At 43.2% G+C, this 27,505-nt stretch overlaps 1 protein-coding gene across 4 annotated transcripts in view; it reads left to right on the top strand.

Moving 5' to 3' along the window:
• The window catches only part of NAA25 (N-alpha-acetyltransferase 25, NatB auxiliary subunit), a 56,184-nt gene extending 31,655 nt beyond the window's left edge, over positions 1-24,529 (top strand). For all 4 annotated transcript variants that reach the window (XM_058656475.1, XM_058656474.1, XM_058656476.1 and 1 more), the window contains 10 exons: positions 543-642; positions 5,462-5,613; positions 6,268-6,393; positions 10,692-10,935; positions 11,330-11,453; positions 12,763-12,828; positions 14,281-14,378; positions 16,099-16,209; positions 17,786-17,932; positions 21,829-24,529. In XM_058656475.1, coding sequence (XP_058512458.1) covers positions 543-642; positions 5,462-5,613; positions 6,268-6,393; positions 10,692-10,935; positions 11,330-11,453; positions 12,763-12,828; positions 14,281-14,378; positions 16,099-16,209; positions 17,786-17,932; positions 21,829-21,951 — 1,291 coding nt within the window. In that variant the 3' untranslated portion in view covers positions 21,952-24,529. The remainder of the gene's footprint in view (positions 1-542; positions 643-5,461; positions 5,614-6,267; positions 6,394-10,691; positions 10,936-11,329; positions 11,454-12,762; positions 12,829-14,280; positions 14,379-16,098; positions 16,210-17,785; positions 17,933-21,828) is intronic.
• The last annotated feature ends 2,976 nt before the right edge of the window (positions 24,530-27,505 follow it).

Genomic DNA, 27,505 nt, shown 5'->3' with positions numbered 1-27,505 from the left:
TTTGCTTCCTCTTTTTAAAAAAGATTTATTTATTTTTATTGGAAAGGCAGATATATATGTATATATAGAGAGAGAAAGAGATACAGAGAGAAAGTTCTTCATCTACTGGTTCATTCACCAAGCGGCTGCAACAGCCGGAGTTGAGCCTATCTGATGCGGGGCCAGGAGCCAGGAACCTGGAACCTCTTCCGGGTCTCCTATGTGAGTGCAGGGTCCCAAGGCTTTGAGCTGTCCTCGACTGCTTTCTCAAGCCACAGGCGGGGAGCTGGAAGTGGAGCAGCCGGGATTAGAACTGGCACCCATATGGGATCCTGGCATGTGGATAGGCAAGGACTTCAGCCACTTAGCTACCATGCCAGGCCCACTTCCTGTTTTTTCTTGTTAAATTTTATTATGTGAATTAGATCTTGTCTATGATGGAATGTTTTAATATTTCCTTATGCCAGATATTTCTTTGCTATACTAATTTTGAGTGTAGTATTTCATACTGGAGGTAGGTAAGTGTAACGTATATTTTTTTTGTTTGTTTCCTTCTGACCTAGTTACCTTTTGACCCGATACGCCGAATCTCTAGGTCAGTATGCTGCTGCATCCCAGGCCTGTAACTTCGCGCTCAGGTTTTTCCACTCCAACCAGAAAGATGTAAGTGAGAAACCAATTTTTTGTTTGTTTTTTTGTTTTTGTTTTCCTGTGGTCTTGGCCTGCCGGCTTCACACCAATGGGAAAGTGTGTTGCCTCATGCCACAAGGTTGTATCAGCACATGCGCTCGGGCTCTGGCTCGCTGTGTGAGATTGTTAGGTAGAGTGAGTGCATTTGAGAGAGCCTTGGAGAGCTGCATTTAAAACTCGGTATTTCCAGATTGGGGATGATTATGTCTCTAGATTTTTTCTGTGATTTATTTCTAAGAGACTTTCTAAGTACATAAGAAAAAGCCCGTTGAAATTTGTAGTGTGGTATGCTATGTAATACCTTATGTATATCATACCACTGTGCTCTTTGCGAAAAGTGAGATTGCTTACTTTTTTTTAAATAATTCTAAAATTGACCAAATGAAGGACGTTTCAAGAAATAGATCAGTGGTACGAAGGGCTTTCAAGATGTTCCTGGAGAATGAACATTATCTTGTAATTCTTTTTCTCTGAACTTTTTGAAGTACTCTTATGTGTCCTTTTACATTTTTGTTTATTTCGGAGAAGCAGGCACTCAGCTCTCCTTTGCAGCTTCACTCCCCAGATGTCTACGCTAGCCAGATTGGGCAGCAGATTGCTGGGCATGCCCCACAGATCGTCCCCATAGGTGATATAAGCCTAACTCGGGGTCTGGAGCTGGATGTGAAACCTAGCTAGACATGGCTAGCATCACAGCGTCCAGATACCTGCCCTGTGTGCTGTCTAAAGGAGCGGGAAATAAGGTAGAACTTACCAGTGCCATAAAGAAAAAGGATGAGCTTTACACCACTAAGCAGGCTGGAGTCCACTCCCTGTTGACCCATGGGAAGCAGGTGTTTCTTACATATCTCTATTCAGATGGCAGACTCTACAAAACTATCCACGAGTGAATGTGGAGGTAAGTCCTGTCTTTAGAGTGCCCACTGTGTCCTTCTCAGACTCTTTGCCTGGAATTTGACCCTGTCAGATATCTACCTATAACTAGATTCTTGTGGTCTTCCAGCAGCTGAGGAACTTGGCATGGCAGCTTTAAAGTTTTTTGGAGGGGGCAACAAACACTCATGGGAAACTTTAAAAAAATTATTTTGTAGCTATAACAACTATGCTGAGTCTGTCTTCCATCTTTAAGAATGATTAAGTAGACGTGTTATTTCTGAACAGTTTTCATAAAGATTTCTTCTTAGCTTTTGGTATTTGTGACAAGCATCAGGGCATGGTCTAATGGGCTTATTTTATTGTAAAGTCAGATATACTGAGTGGAGGAGAGAAAGAGGAAGACCTTCCACCTGCTGATTCATTCCTCAAGTGGCCGTAACAGTCCGAGCTGAGCCGATCTGAAGCCAGGAGACTGGAGCCTCTTCTGGAGAGGGGATCTCCTATGTGGGTGGAGGGTCCCAAGGCTTTGAGCTGTCCTAAAACGACTTTCTCAGGCCACAAGCAGGGAGCTGGAAGGGAAGTGAGACCACCGGGATGCAAACTGACACCCATATGGGATTCCCGCATGTTCAAAGCAAGGACTTTAGCCACTAGGCTACTTGTGCCAGACCCGAGACTTCATTTTGCAGCACAGCTTCTGATGGCCCTCTGAGCCCAAAGTTCAGGAAGTTCTGCTCTGGCTTAGTAAGCAGAACGCATCTCCAACATACTACACTTCCAAAGACACTTATCATGAATGAGCAGTTGAGTTTTCATTGTCTTCCCAGCATCTCTGGCCCCCTTTGATTTCAAGAAATTTTACCAACAAAGCAATCAAAGAATTATGTTCCTCAGGTTTTGTTGTTCTGGCTGTTATGTCTGTACTTATCAAGAAGCTACAGATACATTGCATTTACTGGAGAATAACTTGCAAAGTTTCCTCCCCCCCCCCCTAGTAATTTTGAAGCAGTAGCAATAATGAGTTCATCTAGTTTTCAGTATAGTATTCCAGAAGAGCCATTTTATTCATGGCCATTTGGTCATTAAGAGCACATTACCTTATAATTAAAGCTATGCATAATAAAATATAAACTAATGTATAATGAAGTTATATGTACAATTATGTGTAATTTAAATGGTTTTCTCGTTGTTAAGCAAAATATTGTATATGAAGAGTTGGTTTGAAAAGTAAAGAGAGACACGAAGTGGTGTAACAGGCCGAGAAGCTGGTCACACGCTGGGCAGTAGGGTGTGTTGTCCTCAGTGAGCTTTTGAGTCCTTCAATATTTTGCTGATGGTTGTGTGTGGCAGGAATGACTATAATTTCTCTGATGTTGAATCTGATTAAAAAAAGAAGAATTATAGTATCTTGTTGGTCTGGGACCGGGGCTCTGGTTGAGGCTTATGTTTATCACTACCAAGAACATGAAGCTGATTTAAACATATGGAAGCATATACTTGGGGGGTGTTCTGGGGCCAAAAGAAAAGAAAAATGCATCTTGACGTTGATGCCCAAGACCCCACAGTGAGAAAGTAGACCGTAGTTGTACTGTTTCCTCAGCGAATGTTAGAGCTCAAGAGGTGGTGGTGGTGGTGATGTCCTTCTGTGTGCATTAAACTTCTGTGCATCGTGCTGGAAATACTCTGCAAAGCTGAGCTCTGGCTCTCTGCCTTGCACTCTTATTTTGGAGCTCCCTGGATGTGTCTTCTTAGGTGACTTATGTTTTTCAATTTTGAACTCACTCTTTGAAAGGACATATTTGTTCCATTAGTGGAAAGCCCAGTGTTCTTTTTAGTAAGGCTTTGTGCTGGGCAGTTGAGAGTCATATCTGGAAGGTGGCTATGGGGGTTTTCTATCCAGAAAGATCATTGCTGTCATCTTAATGTTTTTAACAGTGTAAAAGTCAGTACAAGATTTTCATTATCACTAAAAGTCACTGATATGTATGCTTTTTAAAATTTCCCTTCAAAATAACTTTTAGGTTGTAATAACGATCATTATTCAGTTTCCTGTCTGTATTTAGCCAGTGTTTGCAGGGACCAGGGTTCATTTCAGGAATGCATATGGGATCTACATCACCTATTGATACTTAAATGACCTGAAGGTCTAGACAACATATACTGCAGGCTTCCCCTTTTACCTGCAGTTCCGCCCAGAAGCTGCTTCTTCAGTGAGGTTCATGTTCACAGCCTTTGTCTTCCTGGTCTCTTCCCGGGCCCTCGTGTGGCTAACTCTGCTGTGGTGCCTTACTGCAGGCTTCAAGGAGGACTGTCTTAGAAGGACCAGCCCAGCAACTGCAGCCACCTTCTTGGTGCCCTTATTATTAGTATTTTTTAAAGCTGTTGTCTTTTTTTTATAGAGTAGTATTTACTTGCCACTTGGAAACTGAGACTGCCTCTATATTTGTAAGACAGGGTTTTCTGTTTTAAAAGTAGCACATTTTTGAACCATAATTTGTAAATTTGATTGTAATCACTGAAGTCATCTTTTGATCCTGATTATTTGCCAAATTATATGTTACTAACAGCCAATTTTTTCATGCTGTTAAGTTGCTATTGCAAGGGCTGATAGTAAGAAAACTTTGCCATGTTTTCCAAGTCAGTGGGGCCATGGGACAGGCATTCGCATGGCCTGTTTCTGATGGGGTGTATCACTGACCTTTACTAAAGCTAAAAGGTACACTCAGGCTTTTTCAGATAGTCCTTTAAACCTGCAGGATCACAAGTAATCTTTTTAATTTTCTTGTGTCCGTCCGTCTTTAATTTCTCCAGATACTGCAGGCAAACATCTCGCCGATGTGTCCCATGGGGGTTTAAAAGCCGCGTCGAATGCAGTTGAATTAGCGCCCGCGGCACAATCCCGCGGCCTGAAATGAACCCTGCGAGGCTGTGTATCAGAGGGTATGTTGTTGACTATTGGCCTATTTTCCTTCTGGGCAAGTTATTCAGATGTAATGGAAATGGGGACAGAGCTAAGTGAGGCTATGCAAAAAGTTTTATCTTAGGAGAATCTTTGGGGCAGACATCAGCTTTGAGCGTCAGCTTTGCTCAAAGGGGAGATTTCCCATCTTTTGTTCCTGATGTTACAAGCCCATAGCCGTGACATTTCCCCTACTGTGCCAGGATTTCTGTGCAGAATTCTTTATCTTGTGTCTGCTCTGTAACATTTCATCTGTGTTAGATGTGTCATCCACAGTTAAAGCACATGTGGTGAGCTCTTTTTTTAGATGGTGGACATTCTAACCGAGGTTTTATGTAGCTGAGTGGACAAGACATGTGGTTCTTGAAGTTTTTCTGTCTTCACAGTGGATTACAATAGAAGTTTTTGTAGGTCTTCTGTTGGTGTCTCTGTCCGGGTGGAATGCACGTGCCCTGTGTCTTTGATAGTGAGAGAACAAAGCCACAGAGCAGCTTTATGTTTTATTTGGGGTAAGGGACTGATTATATTATTTTTGTGTCTTTGGAACCTTTGTATGAAACCTAGCTTCTCTTGGATGCAGAAAAATACGGAGTGACATCCCTTACAGAGTGACATCCCTCACAGAGTGGCTCTAACCAGGCTTTTGACTGATGCAGCATAACAGAATCTCCAGTCTTGTTGAATTAGAAGACATGACTGCTACGAGAGCTCCATGTGATGGTAGCAGCAACTGAGTTAGGATTAGTGATGTTAGTAAAGAACATACGTGACTGGTACAGAAAGCAAGGAAAATAATATTGTTTTAAAAGCTGATGTTCTATTTATTATCCAACATCTTAAGAAATGCAAGCTTCAGAACCTTATTTAACTTTAGTGAGTCTTTTTTGTCTGGCAAGGCTTGCTTACTTTGCATAACCTGTGAAATATTTATACCAAGGTGATGTGTTTCCTTCTCAGACCTCAGAATATATTATTCAAGCTTACAAATATGGTGCGTTTGAGAAGATCCCCGAGTTTATCGCTTTTAGGAACAGGCTGAATAATTCTCTTCATTTTGCACAAGTCCGTACTGAGCGGATGCTCTTAGACCTTCTACTTGAAGCAAATATGTAAGTATTGCGTAAGAGCTAGAAAGGACCTAAAGGGTCAATGGGCTCATGGGTGTCGTTAGCCAGTGAAGATAAGGAATAATTCTAAAAGAGAAAGACAAGACAGGAACAGAGAATATCATGCACGTCATGGGAAATGACAGCAACATCTTTGGTCCAATAGAAACAGAGCTCCCGTCTGTTGGCTGGTTCTCCCGATGCTAGCAGCAGCCAACCAGCAGCAAGAATCTGGGGAGTGTGCAGGTTTCTCATAGGGAATCGGTTACTGGAGATGCTGGCATCCCATGCCAACCTACATGGTTTTCTTGAAAGGGAGAGACTTTCAGTTCTTTCTTTTGCTTCCCCAAATGCAAGGAGCTGTGACTCCGTGTGGGTGTCCCGTGTATGTGGCAGAGACCCAAGGACTTGAGCTATAATCCCTGCCGCCCTGGAGGGTTTGCTTCAGCAGCAAGCTGGAATTGTCAGTGCAGCTGGGACTGAAACCCAGTGCTCTGATGTGGGGTGCAGATGCTTATGCTGTGGAGCCTCAACACTGGCCTCTCCTCCTTTTTACTCAGTGGTAGATAGGTTCTTTCCTTCCTGTCCCTAGTATAGGAAAGAGGTTTTTGTAGTTCATTGTTGAAATAGTCCATAAATTAATTTTCTTTGTCACAGATCAACTAGCTTAGCAGAAAGTATAAAGTCAATGAATCTTGGGCCAGAAGAAGACGACATTCCCTGGGAAGATTTGCGGGACAACAGAGACTTAAATGTTTTCTTCAGCTGGGATCCGAAAGACAGGTAACTTGCGTTTTGCCCTCCAATAGTTTGTTATTATTTAAGACTTAATTCTTTTTATTTGAAAGGCCGATTTACAGAGGGAATAGACAGAAAGGTCTTCCAGTTGCTGGTTCATTCTCCATATGTCTACAGTGGCTGGAGCCAAGCCAGGAGCTAGGAGCTTTTTCTGGGTCTCTGGCACGGGTATTGGATCCCAAGGGTTTAGGCAATCCTCTACAGCTTTCCCAAGCGACAAGCAAGGAGTTGGATGGAAAGTGGAATAGCTGGGACTAGAACCAGCTGGGCAAAGGGCATTGCAAGATTTTTTTAAATGTACTTAATGCCAATAGTTCTTAACTTTAACAAAAAAAGATAATGCTTATGATTGGCATTGTAGCATGGCAGATAAAGCTGCCACTTAGAGTAATAGCATCCCATATGGGCACTGGATGGATTGTGTCCAAGCTGCTCCACTTCCAGTCTAGCTCCCTATTAGTGGCCTGGGAAAAGCAGCAAAAGATGGCCCTAGTATTTGCACCGCTGCACCCATGTGGGTGACCTAGCTTCAGGCTGGGAGATGTATCAAGGTGTAAGACCTCTGTCTCTGTGTCTCACCCTCTCTCTGTGATTCTGACTTATAAATAAATAAGGAAATCTTTGGTAAAATGTTTATCTTTGTGATCAGCAAAGTTGTATGGAAATTGGTTATTGCTGTGCCATTTATAAGGGTTGGAAAACATGATCTACTTTTTTTTAAATTTAATTTAAAAAAAATTTATTTTGTTGTTTATTTAGTTAATTCAGGTGGGAAAGCGTTGAGGATTCAGGGGAAGGTAGATGAGATCATTGTTTCCAAATTTTCTTTTTCTTCCTGCATTTGAGGGAAGGAGGGAATTAAGGGGAGAAGCCACATCCAGCCTCCCAACTGCCTCAGTACCCAGGGATGGGGAACAGCCATCTGATGTCATCTCAGGGTCCCTGATGTGGAGCATGCTCCAGGAGTTCTGCTCAAGTGGTTTCCGTAGTTCTGAAATGCTGTGCACCTACCCCCTGACATAGTCTACCTTAGAACCTCTTTTCGCACAGATGTTTGTTGTCAATGCTTGGCTGGGGTAGTTGACCAGTTTTTGTTCTGCCCTTCATCCTCTGCTATGGTACCAGATGTCCTCTGCAGGCTCCAGTATACTGCCATATCTTCCATGTCATCTGGGTATGCCGTCCACGGCTCTCTAGCCACTGGGTGGATGTTGTGGCCCAGCCCAGCCCCTCCCAATTCTTGGGTGCAACTGCAGGTGCTGCAACCTGGACCACCCTTACCTGTTCCCAACCCTCAGTACCCATTAGTGTTGGAGGGTTCCATGGCCATGCCTTTCTTAGCTGGTCACTACCTCCAGCTCTTAAGCAAACCAGCAGGAATTGCAGTTCCACAGGGGTTGGCCCACATATCCCTCACAGAATCTGCTCCCACACCTGGTTCTCTTGTGTGCCGGTCAGTGTCATGGTGTTAACATGATCATGATCCTTCCCCTGTTTGGACACTTACTGGTGGATACTGTGATCTAACCCTGCCAGGTAGTCCCCCAAGCCTAACTTTTGTATGCACTTGTGGGTAATGGTCAGTGGTGGTCAGTTGTGACTGGACCAACTCTGGTCTCCCACATGGGTGCATTAGTCTGACTCAGAAAGGTCCTGCAGCTTGCTCCCTCCAAACTACTTGGTGTCAGCTGCTTTGCTTACCTACACATATAGTGCGCTTGTCAGTGGACATCCCCCAGAAGTCATTCCTCACCTGCAACATACTCCCTCAGTGGTTCTCCATCTCTCACATGCACGCCTGAGCAATCGTAATCTCTAAGCCTGGGGAGGGGCATATGGTTTTCCCATGCTGGTCTTCCCAAGCCCAGTCTTCTGGTGGGGTGGCATGCTAGCCTGGAGCTCTGCCTGTAAACCAGAAGCATGAGATCATAGATTCCGAGACCCGGTCCTCTGGCACACGCCCTCCGATCTAGGACCTTATCTCTGCACTTGCCTGGGACACAAGTGCATGCGCAAGACCCCAGGCACAGCCCACAGGTATACCACACTAGCCTGGGGCCTTTACCTGCTTCGCTCCACACCCACCCTTGGCCCCAAAACACGTGTGTGATCTTAGGCCCACTCATACAGCCCTGAGCGCCATTCCCCAGACCCCAGAAAGTGAAGCCGCTGATGGCTCTGGCTCTGCAAAGATCTACTTTTCTATATGAATGTTACTGATGGGTATCACAAATTAAAAGTGCCATATACCTTTTCTTTATTTATTTAAAGATTTTATTGCAGAGAGTAACAGAGAGATCTTCTGTGTGCTAGTCCACTGCACAAATGGCCACACAGCCAGGTCTGGGCCATGCTGAGGTCAGGAACCAGGAATTCCATCCCGGTCTCCCTTGTGATGGCAAGGACCTAGTGCTTGGGCCATCTTCTGCTGCCTTCCTACATGCATTGTAAGGGAGCTAAATCAAAAGAATACATGGGTTGGTGCTGCGGCTCAACAGGCTAATCCTGTACCTTCAAGCACTGGTATTCTTAGAGGTGCTGGTTTATGTACCAGCTGGTCCACTTTCAGTGAAGCTCCTTGTTTACTTCTTGTGAAAGCTGAGGATGGCCTGGGAGCCTGCACCCATATCGGAGAGCTGGAGGAGGCTGTCTGGCTTCAGATCAGCTCAGCTCTGGACATTGTAGCCATTGAGGAGTGAAGCAGCAAATGGAAGATCCTTTTCTCTGTAAATCTGCCTTTCTAATAAAAATAAATAATTTTTTAAAAAAAGCATTCTGATATGGATGCTGCTATTGCAACTGATAGCTTGACCCACTTTATCACAATGCCAGCCCCTGCCATATAGCATCTAATTTAGCAGATCTCTTCCAGGAAGGTAGAACCTAATGAAACCAATGCATGGTCTTGCAGAGCTGTGCCTGTGAGTCGTTCTGAGAAGGCTGTGAGGTGTAGGTTACCAAGGCCACATTTCGTGATTCAGCATAAGGATTAAAGGCACTTAGTGTAAGGTTGCACTCAGGCTATGGTTTATTATGCCAAAAGGATGCATAACATGGCCAGAAAGATGGGAAGGCACTGATACAGTCTAGAGAATTCTATGAATGTATTTGCTGTCTGTTTCCAGATGTGCTTCCAGCACCAAAAAAATTGAAAGATTGGCAGTGTTTCTCCACAGGGACACCTACTGGAAACTTGGAGTCCAATGTGGTTGTGTTCTGTGACTAGCATACACTAAAATTCAGACTCCCAGGAGAAAAATGGTAGTTCTGACAGACTGCTCAGTTTGGACCATCAGAATAGCACACCGCTAGCCATTTTGACGCTGTTGGAGTGCAAACTTTCTAGACACAAGCCAGCATGCAAAGCTGGCCCTTTCCAAATAAGATAGTTATAGGCCTGCTATGTTACCTCCTTTTTTGTTGTTGTTGTTTTAAGATTTGCTTTGTCTTCATAGTTGGTTACAGTGAGTGGGGGAAGATGCCTTTCCTCTGCTAGTTTACTCCCTAGACAGCTGCAATGGCCTACACTGAGTTGGGTTGCAGCCAGGAGCTTTGCCCAGGTCTCCTTTGTTGGCGATAGGGACACAGACACCTGAACCATCCTCTGCAGCTTTTCCCAGATCTGTGTTACCAGAGCTGGATCAGAAATGGAACAGTCAGGACGTGCCATAGGGGATGGTGGCATCAGAGAAACACAAAACAGAAGGAAAAGTAGTATGATAACCACATACCTTCAGTGTTGACAAGCTTGGTACAGATCCTTTTAGACTTTTGCAAAATGATAAATGCAAACATAACAAGTACTTATATAACTCATCAAATTAAACAGAATGGTTCACAATACTTGTTTTAAATCCTATTATACACTGTAACTTTTCATAATAATGTGTGGAAGAGTTAACACGGGGGCCAGTACTGCGGCACAGTGTGTAAAACCCTCTGTCCAGGATGCCGGCATTCCCTACGGCACGTCCTGACTGTTCCATTTCTGATCCAGCTCTGGTAACACAGATCTGGGAAAAGCTGCAGAGGACGGTTTCAATAGTTTGTATAATGTATTACTTACATTGTGTAACGTGGAAGTGCTTGTTTTGGTAGGTTTTCATTCCCATTTTATCAGTAATGAAATAAGGATTTAGATTTTTGCTTCTCCCAGATCATTCAACAGGTAAAAGACAACTGGTATCATTAATGGACTCTTGATTAGTGAAAGGGTATTAGGAAATATGTGAAGGCTACACAGATTAAATAAAACGGATGGCTTGGGGATATTTCTGTTTAAGGGACGTTTCTGAAGAACACAAGAAACTTTCTTTGGAAGAGGAGACGATGTGGCTAAAAATTCGTTCCTTAACGTTGAGGCTGATCAGTGGACTTCCCAGTCTTAGCCACCCTGCGGAGCCAAGGAACTCGGAAAAGACTGCAGAAAATGGAGTTTCCACTCGGATTGATATTCTGCGCTTGCTACTTCAACAGCTAGAGGTGGCCATGGAGACAGGAAAGCGATTTATAGAGAAGGAAATCCAGGTATCACAAGTGAATATTTGCTGTGAAGGCTGCAATCATGTTTACGACTGTATTGTTAACAGCAGGCATTTGAAATGGACAGTGAAAGCACATTATTTTGTCCAAGTTTGCAGCATCTGTAGGAAAAACAGCACCATGATAGATGCAACGAGTTACAGACCCTCCCATTTGGGCAGTGTGGAAAAGTGAAAGAACTTCTAGTAATGGTGAATTATTAATAGATGTCAGACAATTAAGACTAGATTTCTGCATTTCCTGTAATGATTTATTTGCTGATTAATGACTTTTAACAGAATCGCTGCAGTATCTTTTTATGCAGTTGTTAGAAGTGCCTTGCTTTCTTACATTGTATGACAGAAGACACTAAAGGACACACTTCCCCCTTTCTTCACAGTATCCCTTCCTGGGTCCCGTACCTACCAGAATGGGTGGATTCTTCAATTCTGGCTGTTCTCAGTGCCAGATAAGTTCTTTCTATCTTGTTAATGATGTTTATGAGCTGGATACCAATGGCATAGGTAAGTGTTCACTTGCATTGATGTTTGAAGGGTATTTGTCACTGAAAAGTTAGAAAATGCAGTAAAACATTCATAACCTCAGATAGTTTAAAAAGCTTGGATTAGATGGGAGATATTATAAAAATATTAGCTTCGGGGCCCAGCGGCGTGGCCTAGTGGCTAAAGTCCTCGCCTTGAATGCCCTGGGATCCCATATGGGCGCCGGTTCTAATCCTGGCAGCTCCACTTCCCATCCAGCTCCCTGCTTTGTGGCCTGGGAAATCAGTTGAGGACAGCCCAGGGCTTTCGGACCCTGCACCCATGTGGGAGACCTGGAAGAGGTTCCAGGTTCCCGGCATCGGATTGGCGCAGCACCGGCCCATTGCGGCTCACTTGGGGAGTGAAACATCGGATGGAAGATCTTCCTCTCTGTCTTTCCTCCTCGCTGGCTTTCCAATAATAATAAATCTTTAAAAAAAAAAAAATATTAGCTTCACTTGTAAGAGGGCATAGTCAACAGTGTACAGTATAATACTTTGTTGTTGTTAAGATCAGTTTTTATTAGAAAGGCAGATTTTACAGAGAGAAGGAGAGACTCAGGAAGATCTTTCATCCACTGGTTCACTTCTCAAGTGGCCACGATGGCCAAAACCGAGCTGGTCCAAAACTTCTTCCTGACCTCCCACATGGGTGCAGGGGCCCAAGGCCTTGGGCCATTGTCCACTACTTTTTCCAGGCCACAGGAGGAAGCTGGATTGGAAGTGAAGCAGCAGGGAAATAACCAATGCCTATATGGGATGCCAGCACTTGCAGGCGGAGAATTAGCTTACAGTGCCACTGGTCTAATGTTTTAGAAGCTTAAATCATTGCCATCTTTAAAAACAGTTGCTTTCTTTTATTTATTTTACTTGAAAGTCGAATTACAGAGAGAGAGAGAGAGAGCGAGTGCGAGAGAGACCTTCTGTTCACTGGTTCATTTTCCTGCTGGCCTCTGTGGTTAGACCTGGACTGATCTGAAGCTGAGAGCCAAGAGCTTCTTCAGAGTCTCCCACATGGGTGTAGGGCCTTTAAGCCATCGCCTGTCTGCCAGGGTGCACATTAGTGTACATGAAGTTTATTTATCTTAACATATATTCTAATTCTAGAGAATTTTAGATTACACCTTTGTCAGAAAAATCATGTCTATTGTTTTTCTCTTCTTTCCTCTTTTCATGTTTGTCTTAGTGAAATTTGGATATCTTTGAGTCTTATGAGGAAAGGAAACGGGTATTTTTCTGATGTCATTATGTTACTTTATAAATGGTTTTTATTTTTTATTTTTCTGTTTCAGAAGATACAGTGGAGATCCAGAAGCGTATAGAGAATGGTCTTAAGTCTCTACTAGAACAATTAAAAGGTAATTGTTATTACATCTGGGCATCAGGCAGTGGGCCAGGTTTTTTTTTTTTTTTAAGATTTACTTATTTTTTATTGGAAAGTCAAATATACAGAGAGGAAGAGCTTCCATTCGTTGATTCACTCCCCAAGTGACCTCAGTGGCCGGAGCTGTGCTGATCCAAAGCCAGGAACACGGAGCCTCTTCCGTGTCTTTACTGTCTTTAGACTTTACTGTTCAAAAGGCAGTTTTATTTCTTCTTCTTTTTGTATTTCTTCCTTTCTTTGTTTTGCTAACAAAGTAGTAGATTATAAACGACATTTTTGGCAAAGTTGGTAAACCTGTTGTTGCCTGAGGTCCGACATGCCATATGAACACTGGTTCAAGTCCTGGGTACTCCACTTCCCATGCAACTCCCTGCTAATGTCCTGGAAAATGTAGCAGAAGATTGTCAAAGTCTTTGAATCTGCCACTTATTTGGGGGACACAAATGAAGTCCCCGGCCCTGGCTTCAGCCTGGTCCAGTGCTGATCATTGTAGCTGTCTGGGAGTGAACTAGCAGATGGTAGATTTCTCTTTCTGTTTGTCTTTGCTTTTCTGTAACTCTGCTGTCAAATAAATAAATTTTTTTAAGATTTTTTTTTTTTAAATTGCAAAGTCATACATACAGAGAGAAGGAGAGACAGAGATCTGAAAGATCTTTCTTCCGCTGGTTCATTTCCCAAGTGGCTGTACTGGGCTGCACCGTCCAGAGCTAAGCTGATAGGAAGCCAACAGCCTCTGCCGGGTCTCCCACACTGGTGCAGGATCCTAAGGTTTTGGTCGTTCCCCACTGCTTTTCCAGGCCACAAACGGAGTTGGATAGGAAGTGGAGCGGCTGGAACATAAACCGGCATCCATATGGGATCCCGGTTTTTACAAGTCAAGGATTTAGCCACTAGGGTATCACACCGGGCAATATGTCTTTTTTGTGTTTTAAGATTTATTAATTTTATTGGAAAGTCAGGTATACAAAGAGAAGGAGAAACATAGAAAAAAGAAGATCTTCTGTGTGCTGATTCACTCCCCGTGTGGCCTCAACGGCCGGGGCTGAGCCGATTTGAAGCCAGGAAACAGAAACAACTTCTGGGTCTCCCATGCAGGTGCAGGATCGCAACACCTTTCTAGGTGACAAGCAGGGAGCTGGATGGGAAGTGGGGCTGCCGAGACATGAATTGGCACCCATATAGGATCCTGGCGCTTGCAAGGCGAGGATTTTAACCTCTAGGCTACTGTGCCAAGCCTGTGATATGGCTTTTTTTAAGCTTAAAGGAAATACCGTTTGCTGTTTGGCTCAGAATGAAATAAATGGAAAAAAAAAAAAAAAGGCTTTCCTTGATTAAGCTTTTATATTTGTCCTATACTAGGTTGTATAATGTGTTCTTAAAAATATCATTGAAATAAAAGCTGATTAAAACTTTTTTCTGTTTTCAGATGTCTTTAGTAAATGTAAAGGTGACCTCTTAGAAGTTAAAGATGGTAGCTTGAAAACGCATCCTGTACTTCTAGAAAATCTAGTCTTCTTTGTTGAGGTATGCCTTTGTTTTTTTTACTAAACTGGGTGATTTTTTTTCCATAATGCTGTGCCTGATTCATTTTTCAACAATGAACAGATACCTTATATTTACAGTTTAATTCCGTATACCTACTTTCTTAGTGGAAAAGAAATTTAAATCATTTTCAAAGCGAAGTTTTTCTAATAATGTCAAGATTTCGTTCACAATGCTTTCAGAAGTTTACTTTGTGCATTTCTTTTTTTTTTTTTTTTTTAAATTACAAAGTCATATACAGAGTGGAGGAGAGACAGAGAGGAAGATCTTCCGTCCAATGATTCACTCCCCAAGTGAGCTGCAACAGGCCGGTGCTGTGCCGATCCGAAGCCGGGAACCTGGAACCTCTTCCAGGTCTCCCACATGGGTGCAGAGTCCCAAAGCTCTGGGCCGTCCTCGACTGATTTCCCAGGCCACAAGCAGGGAGCTGGATGGGAAGTGGAGCTGCCGGGATTAGAACTGGTGCCCATATGGGATCCCGGTGTATTCAAGGCGAGGACTTTAGCCACTAGGCCACGCCGCTGGGCCCACTTTGTGCATTTCTAATTTCTGAGATTCACTCTACATCCAGGTATTTTCCTCCATTATCCAGTCTGATGGCTGGGGGCTGGTTCTGTGGTTTAATGAGGTAAGCCACTCCCTGTGATTCTGCCATCCCATATGGGCACCACTTTGTGACCCAGCTGCTCTGCTTCGGTCCAGCTCCCCAATGATGCACCTGGGGAAGCAGGACAAGATGGCCTGAGTGCTTGGGCCCCTGAACCCATGAGGAAGACCTGGAAGAAAGCTCTGGCACCTGGCTTTGGATCAGCTTAGCTTTGGCTGTTGCTCTCTGTCTCTCCCTTTCTCTAACTTTACAAATACATAAAATATGTCTTTAAAGAAAGAGAGTGTGTGTGTGCGCGAGAGAGGCATTCTGTTCATTGCTTCGTTCCCTTAAGGCATCTTTACCAGGGCTTGGTCAGGCCAAAGCCAGAAGCCTGCAGCTTCTTCCAGGTTTCACACATGAGTACCCAAGGATTTGAGCCATTCTCCACTGCTTTTTCCAGATGCATTAACAGGGAGCTGGATCTAAGTGGTACAGCCCTGACTGGAACAAGTGCCCTTTTGTGTTGCCAGCACTGCAGGTTGCAGCTTAACTCAGTACAGCACAGTGCAGAGCCCCGCCATTTAGTAGACAGTTTGTCAGTCCTCCGTCTGCTTTTATGTGTTGTTTACCAATTTCTGAGACATTCTACATCATGAAATATTGCAGGAATTAATAGAATATTATGAAACTCTTCTTTTTCAACCTGAGAAAACAGGAAGAGAATCACAAATACTTTTAATCCATTATCTTTTATTTTGGTTATAAATTTGTTTGCTTACTACTACTAATGTATGAGCTTCCTAAAGCCAATGAATTCTAACATCTGACACATTGGTATATAATGTATATATAAACGTTATAGATAATACTACATATGTTCACACATATATGTGTATGTATACACACATGCATTGAATAAGCATCTCTCTAAGTTAGCATTTGTGTGGCAGATGGTGTCTTGACTTGGAGAGGTGTGTTGAGAAAGCATATTGTAAATAGGGAGGGGAGAATAATGGGATTTGTATAAAACTGCCAATGACTTTTTAATCCCTTGCCTTTAACTTGCTAAGAAGTACCATTCATGTGATCTTTTTGATGAATTTTTTTTTCCAGACTGTTTCTCTTGTCCTTTGGGTATCTAGTTACTGTGAGAGTGTCCTGCGACCATTCAAATTAAGTTTACAGAAAAAGAAAAAGAAGAAAAAAGAAACCAGCATTATTATGGTAATCACAGAAAAATACATATAACAATCTTGTCCATGCTGCTTTTTCTGTTAAGTAATTTTTCACTCCCCAACTGATTTTTTTTTTTTTTTTTTTTTGAAAGCCAGATATACAGAGAGGAGGAGAGACAGAGGAAGATCTTCCATCCGATGTTTCACTCCCCAAGTGAGCCACAACGGGCCGGTGCTGCGCCAATCTGATGCCGGGAACCAGGAACCTCTTCCGGGTCTCCCACTCGGGTGCAGGGTCCCAAAGCATTGGGTCGTCCTCGACTGCTTTCCCAGGCCACAAGCAGGGAGCTGGATGGGAAGTGGAGCTGCCGGGATTAGAACTGGCGCCCATATGGGATCCCGGCGGGTTGAAGGCGAGGACTTTAGCCGCTAGGCCACGCCACCGGGCACTCCCAAACTGATTTTAAGCTTGTTCCTTATAACTTTTTTCAAAATTCTGGACTCCTATCAAGGGTCTTTCTTTTTTTTCTTTTTTTTAAATTTTTTTTCAAGATTTATTGATTTTTATTGCAAAGTTAGATATATATAGAGGAGGAGAGAGAGAGAGAGGAAGATCTTCCTTCTGATGTTTCACTCCCCAAGTGACCACAATAGCCGGTCCTCAGTTGTTTTCTCAAGCCGCAAGCAGGGAGCTGGATGGGAAGCGGGGCTGCCGGAATTAGAAGCAGCGCCCATATGGGATCCTGGCGCATTCTAGGAAAGAGCTTTAGCCGCCAGGCCACGCCACCAGACCCACCCATTGCTTTTTAATAGCCGTTGTTAGTTGAATTAATCTGAATCATTGATAACATTGGTATGTGTATAATTTGAAAAAAAATATTTTTGTTTATTTGAAAGTTACAGAGGAGAGACGGAGAATTTTCTGTTTGCTGGTATACTTCCCAAATGGCTGCAACAGCTGGCCCTGAGTTAGGCCAAAGTCTCGAGCTAGGAGCTTATTCTGTGTCTCCTACATGGATGGCAGGGCTCAAACACCTGGGCTGTTTTCTGTTGCCTTCCAAGCACATTGGTGGGGAGCCTGATTAAACTGGAGTGGCTAAGTCTAAACTGGTGCTCTGAGATGTCATGCCAGCATTATAAGCTGTGCTTTAACCTGATGTGCCACAGTTCTTGTTTTGTGAAAGGCAGAGAGACAAAGACATCTTCCATTTACTGATTTACTCTCCAAATGCCTACAGTCCGCAACAAACCAGGCTGGGCCAAGGTGATGCCAGCAGCCCAAAATTCAGTCTAGAGTTTGAGCAGGAATGGCAGGGATCCAAGCCTTGAGCCATCACCCACTGTTTCCTAGAGAGCACATTAGAAGGAAGCTGGAATGGAGACCCAGGACTTCCTTGATATCAGCCTAAACTCTTTTGCCAAATACCTACCCCCCAGTTATGTAAGTCATCATTGTCAACAGTCATGTGTTAGAAGTTAAATTGCAAGGCCCTTAATGTCTAAAACTGTATCTATCCCTGTTGTTAATAGCAGTAATTAATCCTGTTGCAGGAAGGTAGTATAGCTTATGTGATGTAAACATTGGAATGTTTTATAATCTGATTTCTTTCTAAATATTTTTCCAGCCACCCGTATTTACCAGTTTCCAAGATTATGTTACCGGGCTTCAAACTTTAATTTCCAACGTTGTTGATCATATTAAAGGGCTTGAGTCACATCTAATTGCACTTAAACTTGAAGAACTTATTTTAGAAGACACGTCTCTTTCACTGGTAAGAGATTATAGGTGATTAGGAGTACTAATGCGCTATGCCACTGCGCTGGCCTCATGCTTCCTTTTTGTACAGTTTTGGGATTGTTCTCTTTTACTTTTAAAGATTTACTCATTTGAAAGAGTAACAGAAGGAGGGACTGAGAAAGATCTTCCATCCACTGGTTCACTTTCCAAGAGGCTATAAGAGCTCAATGACATATCCATGTGAATCTTCTGTGGGTGGCAGGAACCCAAGTACTTGGGGCCATCATCCGCTGCTTTCCCGGGGCATTAGCAAGAAACTCAATGGGAGAAAAAATAGTTGGGACTCAGATGAACATGCTCATCTGGAATGTAGGTGTTCCAAGCAGTGTTTAAGCTGGCTGCACCGCAACACCCATCCCTTCTTAATGAATTACTAGAGGAGCTAGACATATTTTTGAAATCCAGAAACAACCTTGAGTAGGAATTTAACTGCTGCTGGGTTGGGTGGCTTTCTTGCCATCCCATCAGATACAACTGGAAAAAAAAAAAGGAACACAGGACGTTAGAAAGAATTATGTCAGTAATTGGCTGGAATAGCCAGCCAAGTATGAGTCCAAAGTGTGATCTATCTTGTCTCCTGATATTACTCTGTTACCTTAGCATTCTGCTGTTTACTAACAAAATCCCTGTTAAAACTCCTTGCCTTTAAAATGTAGATTCTTGGGGTCAGTGCCCTAGTGTAGTAGGCAAAGCCTGAGAAAGCAGCAGAAGATAGGCCAAGTGCTCGTGCTGTCGTATCCACATGGTGACCTGGGAGAAGCTCCTGGCTCCTGGGTTTGTACTGGCCCATCTCTCACCCCTCTCTGGTCCATCTCTGCCATCCACTGGTTCACTGCCCAAAGTAGCTTCTGTCTTTCCCCATGGGGGCAGGAACCCAAACACTTGGGCCATCCTCCACTGCTTTCCCAAGTGTGTTAGCAGGGAACTAGATCAGAAGTGAAGCAGCCGGGACACAAACCAGCACCCAAATAGGGCTCTTAGTGATGTAGGCTGTGGCTTAACCTGATATGCCACGACATACGTTCCTGACTTTGATAAAGTTACTTAAATTCTGTGGTTCTTCACTTCATTAGTCTATAAATGGGGATGATAATAATGAGTATTGTGAAGATTAAATGAATTGTTGGCCTTCTGTTGCTTGTTTTTGTTAGTCTTGATATATTCAGTGTACTAAACAATGTTCACCAGATACAAACTCTGCATAAATGATGGGCACTTAGACTCTAGTGGAGAGGTAGGCGGTGCTTCAGCTTCTGTTAGGGTCATCTCTCTTCCCACCACCCTTCCTTTTTTTCTAAATTTGAAAAAAAAATTTTTTAAAGATTTATTTATTTCTATTTATTTATTTATTTGTTTTTATTGGAAAGGCGGATATACAGAGGGAGAGACAGAGAGGAAGATCTTCCATCCGATGGTTCACTCTCCAAGTGGCTGCAATGGCTGGAGCTGAGCCAATCCAAAGCCAGGAGACTCCTCCGTGTCTCCCCACGCGGGTGCAGGGTCCCGAAGTTGTTGGCCGTCCTTGACTGCCTTCCCAGGCCACAGGCAGGGAGCTGGATGGGAAGTGGGGCCACCAGGATTAGAACTGGCACCCGTATGGCATCCTGGCATGTTCAAGGCGAGGACCTTTACTGCTACGCTATCACGCCGGGCCCTAAATTTGAAATTTGAGTAAAGCTGTGTATTCATGCTCTCCTTCTTCCTCCCATGGTTTGAAATTGGTTGTGTCCAGACTTTCATTCAGTATTTATACTTACAAGGAAAATATCTAGAATTATTGCAGAATGTTGTACTGATGTGAAAATAGACGATGCAGCCTGTGCTGCAGTGTGGCTGTTCCCACTCTACCCTCTGTTCAGGAGATCTCTTCAAGCTGCTGCTTATGGAACACAGTTGTGCAAGTATTCAAAATCTGGAGGCACTGCAGCCTTTGGCGACCCACCTGTGTTTCTTAGTATTTGCTGGCTGCGCCGTCCTGTGCATGTTTATGGTCATTGGATGTGTTAGGTCGAAGGTAGTTGTGTTGCTTCTGTGGTTTGGGGCTTCACATCATTACATGAAGACAAGACAGCCTTCTTGCTTTGAACATTTCATCCCATGCATTTTCTGTGGTTGTTACCACAGCAGCTTTTTTTTTTTTAAAGATTAATTTCATTTGAAAGGCAGAGTTCTGTCCACTGAATCACTGGCCAAATTGTCCTGATGGCCGGAGCAAGGCCAATCTGAAGACGGGAGCCCCTTTTTAGTCTCCCACTTGGGTAGCGGGGCCCAAGGACTGGAGGCTTCTCTGTTGCTTTCCCAGGCCACTAGCAGGGGCCTGATTGAAACTGGTGTCCAAATGGGATGCCAGTGCCCTAGGCTTTGGCTTTCACCTGCAATACCACAGTGCCACCTTGGCCCTCACAGCAGATGTTTAATCCATACATTTGAGAAAGCTTAGGAAAACTCTGATCATTGCTCGTTGTTTTGTCCCATGAATCCATGGGTTTGGTCAATATAGACAGAAAGTTGTTCATGTTGTATTGTAACTGGAAAAGACAGAATTGATAACGTTGCTGCCATTTAACGGTGGTTGTAATGATGACCAAATTAGTAACAAATCTTTACCTTTTGTTTTATGGTGAAAACAAATGGTCAGAAATCTCAAATTTCTAACTTTGTACAGCTCGTAACAGAATTGTAGGGATTTTATGCCCAAACTACCTACTAATATTTTTATATATATTTACCTTTTTCCTGATTGAAAACTAGTAATCAGGAACAACATCACGACACAGTGGATTTAGCCTGCCACTTGCCAATACTGGTATCCTTTATTAGACTGACAGTTTGGCCACTTCTGACCCAGCTTCCTGCCAGTGCATTGTAAAGGAAGCTAGAGAGGAAGATGGCCCAACATTGAGCTGCTGTCGTCCATGTTGGAGACCAGCAGGAAGTTCCCAGCCTGTGGCATCAGCCTGGCCCAGCCCTGGCTCTTGTGGATCATTTAGGGTGTTGATCACCAACTGGAAGACGACTCTCTTATCTGTCACTCTACCTTTCAAATAAATTTCTTTTTAATAAAATTATTATTGTGTTACTTGTAAGAATTAGAAAGAGAGAGACCTTCCCCTGCGGGTTCACTCCCATTTGGTATAATGGGCAGAGCGGAACCTGTCTGAAGGTGGAAGCCAGGAGTGTCTTCCAGAACTCTTACATGGGTGCAGGGCCCAGGTACTTTGATCATCGTCTGCCACTTTCTTAGGCCATTAGCAGGGTCAAAAGTAGAGCATCTGGGTCTCACACTGGTCCCATAAAATAACTGTCTTTTGGAGAATATTTATAAGGAATAGTAGGGCTAGCATTTTTATGTGGTGGGTGAAGCCATTGCTTACAGCGCCAGCTTCCCAGATGGGTACCACTCTATATCCCAGCTGCTTCACTGTTGGTCCAGCTCTTTAATATTGTGCCTGGGAAAACAGCAGGAATGGTCCAAGTGCTTGGGCCCCTGCAGCCACATGGGAGACCTGGCTTCTGCAGGTGCCAACATTTGGGGCAGGGAACCAGTGAATAGAGGGTCTCCATTTCCCCACCTCCACCACCATCTCAGTAACTCTGTCTTTCAAATAAACAGATCTCAAAGAAAACAATAATGATGCTACAGCCAAAAGACTTCAGTGGGAAGTCACATGGAAGAGTATGCAACTCTGATGAGCTTTAGCCTTCTTTGTACTTCTTATTTTATGAAATTAAAAATAAGCCACTCTGTTCTCTAGAGGTTGTAATGCAACCAACAGTAATGAGCAATTCAACTTTTCTTTGAGGAACTATGATCTGGGTCAATGTTTTGAGCAAATCCACTTACTGTTGTCAAATATTTTTGTTTTGTAGGAAGAGAGAAAATTTTCAAAGACTGTGCAAGGGAAGGTACAGAGCAGTTACCTGCACTCACTTCTGGAGATGGGAGAGCTGCTGAAAAAAAGACTTGAGACCACCAAGAAATTAAAAATTTAAGGAAACACAGATCATGGGCACTGATGACGCTGCAGAGGGCCACAGCCCCACTTTGTCAGGCCGGCTGAACCATCTGGCCGACTGTCAACTTAATCCAGAACTTCCTCATGAAATGCATGAAGGACTTTGATCGTAATTTTTTTTTAGGTATTAAATATATAAAACTGACTAAATTATTGTATATAAACCAGAAGTAGGACCCTCCTGGGTCTGACCACTTTTTATACACGTTCATATGCATATGGCAGCAACAAGAGAACCTCCTCCCCTTCCCTTTATCACCAGTAACACCTTGGGAGGAGAGGGGGTCTTTTAAAGAAGCAATAGAAATTAAGCCTACAGCATTGACCTCAGAGTAGCTGAATGACCCTCCTCTTTTAGCAGTGAGAGTGTCGGGTCTGGTCCCTGAGCCTTAGGAAGTAAAAAACAGAAGTAGAGGGGGACATGACCGAGAGCGGGCCCTTCCGCAGCAGCAGGTTCATTCAGGGCCTTCCTCAGGAGTCCCTCACGCCCCAGGACCCAAAGGGAAAAAGATCTGTAAGCCTTGGTTAAGCCACTTGCCACTGGAGGGCGCTGCTCAGTTTTCATATGGCTGAACAGGCCTGATAGCCAGGGTATCCCCATCCTAGCTCTCAAGAGGGTACAGTCTCAGAAGCAGGCATGGAAGGCTCTGTTCATTTAAGGGCATTTATGGAGGGATATAGTGCATACCACTTAGTCTGCTGCAAGCCAGCTTATTTTGGGGGGAAGATGGGAATCACTGTTTTAAAGAAAAGAGGGGTACATAATTTATGCAAGCAGGTTTGATATTACTTGTAACTCATATACATATATACATACACACACATACATATATATATTTACCTATATATATGTATATGTCTATAGGCTTGAAAATTAAGATTTCTGTAGTGATTTTAAGTTGGGGAAGGAAGAAATTTATGTTAGAGATTTAACTTGGGTTTGTAAGTTTTTGGCTGGCAAAAGAAATATTATCCAGTGGTTTGTTGTTCACTTCCTTCAGAGCTAAGACTTGGACCAGGATGGTGTTGACTGTATTCTACTGGAGGTCCCAGGACCACAGCTTCAAATTGCAGTGGTCTGATAGATAAAAGAATTGCTCTTTCAATTTTTTTTTCCAATTTATACTGTTTGATTGACAACTTGTGTGTTTGAAGTCCTGCTTCTGTTTCTGAATTTTGTTGCCTAAATACAGTTAAAGTTACTGATTGTATAAGAGCAAAGAAATGACTTTGAGGAAATTCAAGTATCTGACCAAGGACTAATGTTCAAGACCTTACAGGCCCTTCCCATCACACTGCCACAGTGGAACGGGATCCTTTTTTTCTTTTAAAAGCAACCAAGAGAGCTAAGATTGTCTGTGTGTAAAGCAATTGCATTTTACACCTTCATTTTGACTCAGAATCGCAGATTGATATGGTGATTAATAACTGTTGAAATGTCCAAGGACATTTTTACAAATTACTCTTACTTGCTCAAGCTAAGACTTTGTGGAAATCCTAGTCCACTAATTAATTTGAAAAACTAGTTTTGATATAAATTAGTAGCACAGTTGTCATATACCCTATTCCAAAGAACTGTCTTGACAAGATGAATTGAAAATTCTGATTCTGAATCTTATTCAGTGACTATCTTTTCATCAAGTTGTGGCCTATTTTAGTTGGAACTGTGTGTGTGTGTGTGTGTGAGAGAGAGAGAGAAAAAAAGAGACTGGGGTGTGGTATGTGTGTATGGCATGTGTTTTTAAAATGATATTTCTCTGACTGTCTAAAAAATACTGTCCATAGAAGCTAGTCTATCAATCGACATGACCAGTCTGACATTTGACCACGTAACAGGCTGCCCTTGGTCCTCGGTGTCAGTGTGGAACTCCAGTGGTCTAGTATCCTTCTAAGGCATCTGGGACCTCTGCTGGATTTAGTGACTGATAACAAATGTTATGTTGAGATTATGCTTCCTTCGTTACCTGGTAATTTTCCTACTTAGTATACCAAGCATTTAAATTTGATCAATCTCATATTTTGAGATTAAAGGGTGGGATTATGCAGAAATGGCCAATGTCTTATTGACCTGTTTTTGTGGAAGCTGTCAGGCACTATATAAATTGTGTACAGTTAGTGTGCGTGTGTGTGTATACATATATATATTCTTACAAGAGTAAAAAGCACCCTCTCCCAGAAATCGTATGTCATTGGTATGTGAAGAGAGTTACTAAATAATTCATTGCTGCTGCTGCTGTTTTTGGTTTGTATGGGTTTTTGTTTTGTTTGTTTTTGTGTGATACATTGATATTTTAAAAAAATGGAAAGGAGAAAAAAACCCCACGACTACTGTTTACAGACTGAAAAAATTACTGCTTTTTATACTACTGAGGTCCTAAGATTCTCCAAAGCAAACATTTGGTTAAATCATTTATTTGGTGTGGGTAAAAAGTAGAGAAACTTTTAGTGTTTTCCGCATAATGGAAAATGTACAGATGCTTTAGTTGTGTTGCCCATCAATTTTGTATATTTTCATAATTTTAATTGTTCAAAATTGCATTATATTTTCCAATCAATATGTTCAATCTGGATTTGTCTTTCATTGTAAGTTGTAATATAAAGGGGGGGTTTCAGTGTTCATACAGGCTTGTCACTGAAACTTCATACTTATTTGATGTGGTTTGTTAACATGGGAAGTTTGTACTCTTCAGAGTTGGGTTAAACATAGCAAATTTACCCAAGATGGGTTAATTTATATAAACATTTGAAGTTGCCATTTCCACCTTGTTTTTGTTGGGATTCTCAGAAAGCCACAGTCTTCTAAATGGTGTAATTCATCTCAATCTTTTATATTAAGTGCTATAACTCCAACAAAATTTTAATGTTTGAGGATCTAAAATTTTTATGCCAGGGCCAGTGTTGTGGCATAACAGTGGCATCCGTATGACCCCCAGTTTCAGTCCCAGCTGGCTCTGCTTTGGAACCAGCTTTCTCATGACAGATCTGGTGCACCCAGATGGAGCTCCTGGCCTGGCCACCTGCAGAGTGAACCAGCAGTTGGATCCTGATTTCTCCCTCACTGCCCCCTACACACACTCTGCCCAACCCTCAAGTCTGTGAAACTCTGCCTTCCAATAAATCAATAAATTTAACCTGTCACTCTTAAAAAGAAAAAAAAAACTTTTTTTTTTTTTTTTGGGCTATCAGTATTTTTGGCTAACAAGTAGTGCTTTGCACATTTGTATTTATTAACTCAGTATTGGTGTATGAAGCACATACTTGGTGTGTGCCACCTTCCATTTTAGGGCTCTGTTGATACAGTGGAAAAGGAGCCCTGTATCCTGGTTACTAGCTGGCCATGAAGTGGTGACAAGGCAATAAAGCTCAGTCTTGTAATACACCGAGGTATGTGAAAATGCTTCTGGAGGGTCTCCACAGGTCCAGTCATGAGAGCCCCTCTTGGGGCTGTGGCGGCTGACCTGACCAGGAGTCCATCTCAGGGAGCGGGAGAAGGCTCCAAGGCAGGCAAGTGCTGCTGAGATGCTCTGTGACTGTGGCCGGGATATAGTGACAGGAGTACCAGATACCAGGGCTTGAGAAGAAAGGGCCTTTGAACTCTGAGGGAGGGAGACTGCATTCTCATGACAAGTTACTAGATTTCAGGCCTGGCAGATGGTGACATGATTGACCCAGCAGTTCTTGAACATACAAGCTGAGATACAAAACTGACATCATAGAAACTTACTTTAGCACCTTAAGTCCCCTTTATATATACTTCTATCAATTTTTGTCTACTTTTTCCAGGTAGCAATGTAAGTTCATCCCAGCATTATTTCCCCCCCCCCCTTGACAAAAGGTAGGTACTTGGATCTCATAGCTGTGTTTAAGATTCATTCATTTGAAAAGCTGAGGTACAGCCTGGGTGGCTCCCCAAATGACCCTCACAGCTGGCACTGGCCTGGGCAAAAGGCAAGCTCTGGAGCCATATCCAGGTCTCTTATGTGGGCATGAGTACTTGTGCTCCTCCTACTGCCTTCCAGGTGCATTAGCAGGGAGCTGGATTGAAACTGCAGCAACCAGGACTGGAGCCAGTACTGACCTGGGATGCTCGTGTGTCACAAATACCAGCCTAACCCCACTGCAATGTTTTTTTTTTTTTTTTTTTTTTTTCTGAGATCTCCCATCTGCACTTGCATTGCCCCACAAGGTGCTGGCAACTCAATCCGTGTGGGTTGCAAGAACCCTACGGCTTGGGGCGCTGCCTCCCAGAGTCTGGGTGTGTGTGTGCTAACCTTAGACTAAATGCCCACCGCCTCAGTGCTATTCTTAAGACATTTCCCCAAAAGATGGCTCAGGTTGCTCACATTATTCAGGGCTCTCGTGTTCCCTGGTGTTCAGGTGCTGCGCAGCCTGGGTTCAGATAGGGATGTGTAGTAATGACTAGAAGACAAGCTACTATGAGCCAAAAGCTTCATGCACTTTGTCGAGTTCCTATGGTAGTATTACGCTCAGGGAGCAGAGAACTCTTCTGCAACCTCCACATTCCATGTAGTCCAGGAAGCTGGGTCCCAGATAATGTGCCATTTTACATATGAAAAAAGATGAAATTTCAACAGGTGAATCAGATTCAGCAGGAAGAAGCACCCAAAAAGACCATCCAAAGGTTGCAATTAGAACCAGGAGAAATACTGAAATCGCTACCTGTGGTGGAACATGCTGGCTGTGGGTGGGTAGATGTTTGGGTTGGAACATCTACCTGGTTGGTTTCAATGATCCAAAATGACTATTTTTGTTTAATGCAATTCAATACATGAGTTATCCTCCAGATTTTCTTCTCAGTGACTCTTTTAAGAGTAATTTTGCTGAAATGGAGAAAAATAAGCAATTCAAGGTCTTATCTGCTAAATCCACATTTGTCATGTGAAGATGTTATGAGATTATTTCAGAAGTTGTGTTTGAGGCTATTTCCCAACATACATGAGAGTTGGGCTGTTGGAAAAGATCTGGAAGGCAGCTCTCGCCACTCTGCTTTTTACAAACTGGTGTTTGTAATTGAAAGTGACTAGCCAAAGAGCAGTCTTTTGTCTTTTTAACGTCCAAATTGGACTGAATTACAGCACGTCTGAAGATGGCTCACATGAGTCCAACTAGGAACTTGTGACGTGTATCCTATAACATGGAAGGTCATTACGAGTGCTGTTGGCTCAATGTGGCTTTTTTTAAAAGATTTTTTATTTATTGGAAAGGCAAGTATACAGAAAGGAAGATCTGTCCATTGATTCACTCCCCAAGTGGCCACAACAGCTGGAGCTGCGCTGACTCGAAGCCAGGAGCCCAGAGCCTCTTCTGGGTCTCCCAGACAGGTGCAGGGTCTCAAGACTTTGGGCCATCTTCAACTGCTTTCCCAGGCCACAAGCAGTGAGCTAGATGGGAAGCGGGACTGCCAGATTAGAACCGGCGCCCATATGGGATCCTGGCATGTGCAAGGTAAGGACTAGGCTAATGCGCCGGGCCCTGTGGCTATTGTGTTTTAAGGGACAGAAAATGAGCAG

This window comes from Ochotona princeps, chromosome 29 (assembly GCF_030435755.1).
Source record: "Ochotona princeps isolate mOchPri1 chromosome 29, mOchPri1.hap1, whole genome shotgun sequence".
Classification (NCBI taxonomy): domain Eukaryota; kingdom Metazoa; phylum Chordata; class Mammalia; order Lagomorpha; family Ochotonidae; genus Ochotona; species Ochotona princeps.
The sequence above is the reverse complement of the archived record's forward strand: the minus strand, read 5'-3'. Positions and strand labels throughout refer to the sequence as shown.